Genomic DNA, 4,075 nt, shown 5'->3' on the forward strand with positions numbered 1-4,075 from the left:
GTCACGTTGATGTTGTTCGTTCGACGATATTGCTGTCGCCGGTGTTGGGGTGCGACGTATCGTCGATGTTATTCGTTCAACGATATTGTTGTCGTCGGAGTAGGGGTGCGACGTATCGTTGATGTTATTCGTTCGACGATATTGCTGTCGCCGGTGTTGGGGTGCGACGTATCGTTGATGTTGTTGTTGCAGTAGTATGGGAGTGATGACGTTGATATCGTTGGTGGTTTGATTGTCCAGAGACAGCAAAAGGAGTATTTCTGTTATCATTCCAGTTATAATTTATATTGTTGATAATATAACTGTTATGTATTACGATGATATTGTTGTGTATGCTCACCCTTTGGGGGCTGTTTCTGTTGGACAGATTACAGGACTCTGCTGTGAGATAGGATAGTGGTGAAGGATTAGGTGTCTAGTCAAACAGTCCTGTAGTTTATAGTAGATAGAGACAGTATAGTTTATTGTCTTATTTGAGTTGTATGTGTGTATTTATTATACTGTTTATGCTACACTGACGTAGATAGAGTGGTGATTGCACTATTTTGTCGTATATGCATTATATTATTACGTCGTTGAAAAGAAAATTTTTTTTATGCATATGACGTCACATGTTGTATGATTATGTGGCGAGGTTTAGGGCGCCACAGTTTTTGCCCACTCGCCGATAGGGATGTAAAAGATCCAAACCAAATCAAACAGTATCAGGCTTGAGCTTGGTTTGTTTAAGACTGTTAAAGGGGCTCGAGCTCGATTCGAGCTTCTATTATCAGGCTCGAGCTCGGTTTGTATTGAAATTACTGAGCTCGAGAAAAGCTCGAGCTCGGCTCGTTAAAAGCTCGTTAAGCATGTTAATCAAGCCAGGCTCGAGCTTGATTCATTAATAGCTTGTTTAGCATGTTTAACAAGCCTGGCTTGAGCTCGTCTCGCTTTCGAGCTCGATAAGCATAGAATTGAGCTCGAGTTTGAATTTAAATCGAGCTTGTTAAAAATTAAATATATCTATAAACTAATTTTAAATCAGACATAAAAATGTAAATTCATTCATAAATAACCAAAACGAAACAAATAAGAGCTAAAAAAAAACATAAATCAGTATATTATTGAACATTCCAAAATCATACATCTAGAATATTCATTATATACTGATATCACCAAAATCATCTAGAATATTCATTAAATATAGTAGATCGAAGACATCACATCATTATGAAATGAATTTGACATAATTAACTTAAATTATTGATTAATGTCAAAAGACATATCAATTTAGCATGTAAAATTTTTAATTAACCTTCACAAACTAATAGTAAAGTTACTCAACTTGTATATGACTTGGTTATGTAAATTTTTAGAGAAAAAGAATAAGTTGATGTATTTCTGTTAATTTATTTTATTTATTGTATTTTAAAGAACATTTTAGTATAATGATATGTAAATAAGATTAAAAATGTAATTGTGACTAAATGGTGTGAATTCATCATTTTTTCAAACATGTCATATATTCAATTCCTTCCATTGACATTAATACCAATATTTTTATTTGTCAACTCAACAAATGAGCCAAGCTCAAGCTTATGAGCCACCTAAACGACTCGAGCTCGAGCTCGAGCTTACAAGCCACCTAAACGAGCCAAGCTCGAGCTCGAGCTTGTGAGCCTATTATCGAACATGTTTGCGAGCTCACGAGCCGAATATCCTTATGCTTGAGCTTGGTTTGATTAAATTTTCGAGCTCAAAATCGAGCTTGGGCTTGGTTTGATATGGTTAACAAACAAATTCAAACGAGTTTTTTATCGAGCCGAGCTTCGAATAGCTTGCGAACGGTTTGGTTCATTTACATCCCTACTCGTCGAGTCCTGAAATCTTGGTTATGGCACTGTATGTAACAAAAAGAGGCTTAATATATTGTTCAACGTACTAACTAATTGAAGGCCAACATGTCAAGCCAAAATTAATATTGTTTCTTTATCCAATCAATGATTAATTTTCTTCACTAGCTAGAGAAGGGACGTATATAAAAAGTGCTAATGGGAAGTATTGCACATGGTCCGTGGCCAGACATATGGATAAAAAAATAATGTTAGAAGCATTTGGAAATTGAAAATTATATGTTTTCTTTATTTTATCTTGGGGGAATATAATAGAGAAATAATCTTATAATTTTTTCGAATAGGGCCAAGCCAGCTACCTCTAATAACCATTACATAAATATAATTCTTGAAATACAAATAATTATCATTAAATTATTGATATTGTTAAACAATTATTATACCATAAATTTAAAATTTTGAAATTGAAATAATTAACGTACCCGAGATTTGTACTCCCACTGTCGTAATTTAAGCCAAAAACCAAGGGCATACATTTACTCCCAACATTATATAACCCCAACCATGCCGCTTCGTTCGTTCCCTACTTTTTCATCTATATATATATTGCCAACATACAGAAACTCCCTCAACGAGCACAGAACATCACACAAAAAAAAAAATGTCCGCCTGCAGCAAAATTCGCTACATCGTTCGGCTCCGCCAAATGCTTCTGAGGTGGAGAAAGAAGGCGGCAATGGCGGCCAAACGGGCCCCTTCGGATGTGCCTTCTGGTCATGTGGCCGTGACCGTGGGCTCGAATTATAAACGGTTCGTGGTACGAACCACATACTTGAATCATCCCGTGTTTAAGAAACTATTAGTCGAGGCAGAGGAAGAGTACGGGTTCACCAACACTGGCCCATTAGCCATTCCATGCGATGAGTCACGTTTCGAGGAAATTCTTCAATACCTAGCTCGAACCGAGTCGAATAGTAGCAAATCAGCCCGTTTCACGAGCTTTGAAGAGGTCCAAGGGAACTGCCATTTGGGCTTCCGAAGTAATCTTGACTTTTGGGCTGATTCACGTCCCCTTCTGCATTAAGTTGCTAATTTATTTTCGACTAAAAATAGATTTGGAAAATTCATATTCCACTTTTCTGAACTCGGGTCGACCCGTTCGAGTTAGCTCAAGTTTCCAAAAGTGGGGTTTTAGCAGACAAAATTTTTTCCCACCATTTTTTCACATAATTTTGTAATTCTTTTAAGTTATAATCGTACGTATGAATTGGGGTTGTGGGTCATTAAAGAGCTGAGCGATGGCAAGTAGGTGGTCGAGTTACCACCAAGTCGTCCCGGATTCGAGCCAAATCAAGTCAACAACCAAGATCAACCATGGCCGATAAAAAATAAAGAAGTGATATGCATGATTGAGTAGTTTTTCATTTCTTGTATATAAAATTGTGATTCCTATCATTTAGTGGAAATTAATGAAAGGGATTCGAGAAAATGTATACCATGTTCATGAAGATTTTACAAACACAGATTATAGTTTCAGTTGATGTTGAATAAATTATTAAATTTAAGCCAACAGTTCATATTAATTATTGACTGGCGTAACATGCTAGGGCCAATGGGTATGATATGTAACAACCCACGTGAAGGAAGTGGCAGCATCATATTAAAAATGTTAATGCTTTTAATTTTTCGGGGTTCCATTTTTCTTTATTATTTGTGTCACCTAATGTTTGATTTCACCTAACGCCATGTTACTAGTTACGCCTTTAAGAGCTTTTCCTTAACTCATTTTGTCAAAAATTATCTCTCAAAATTTTTTAAAATAGCAAAAAATTAGGACAATATTGGCTTCAATATTACAATTCATCTTACACATAATCCATTTACTATATAAAATTTATTCTTAACAAGCACAAATGTATATATATTGTGTATCGAAGTTGGCCCTGTGATCAAATTTCTATATACATCTTGATGAAATGACCTTTTATATTATTTGACAACGTTAATTTACGTAGGACACAAATGCTTAATTGGGAAAAAAATGTATAATTATAAATCAAGTTCGGTATTTTTTGTCAGATTAGATATTTGAAATTATGGGAGTTTTTCAATCACTAAAAAAAAGAGATTGGGCTTAAAAACTGTTTCTTAAACCTAGATTATATGTTAGCTTATGTTGAATTTAATTAAAAGACAAAAGATAGTGAGACGATGATTATGCTTCTACAAAAATGATTCTAATA

At 35.0% G+C, this 4,075-nt stretch overlaps 1 protein-coding gene across 1 annotated transcript; it reads left to right on the plus strand.

The window, feature by feature from the left end:
* Positions 1-2,568: 2,568 nt before the first annotated feature.
* On the plus strand, positions 2,569-2,916 carry LOC140958369 (auxin-induced protein X15-like). The gene has a single exon (XM_073415785.1). The coding sequence runs from the start codon at positions 2,569-2,571 to the stop codon at positions 2,914-2,916; it is 348 nt and encodes a 115-aa protein (XP_073271886.1).
* The last annotated feature ends 1,159 nt before the right edge of the window (positions 2,917-4,075 follow it).

This window comes from Primulina huaijiensis, chromosome 2, assembly GCF_012295235.1.
Source record: "Primulina huaijiensis isolate GDHJ02 chromosome 2, ASM1229523v2, whole genome shotgun sequence".
Classification (NCBI taxonomy): Eukaryota; Viridiplantae; Streptophyta; class Magnoliopsida; order Lamiales; family Gesneriaceae; genus Primulina; species Primulina huaijiensis.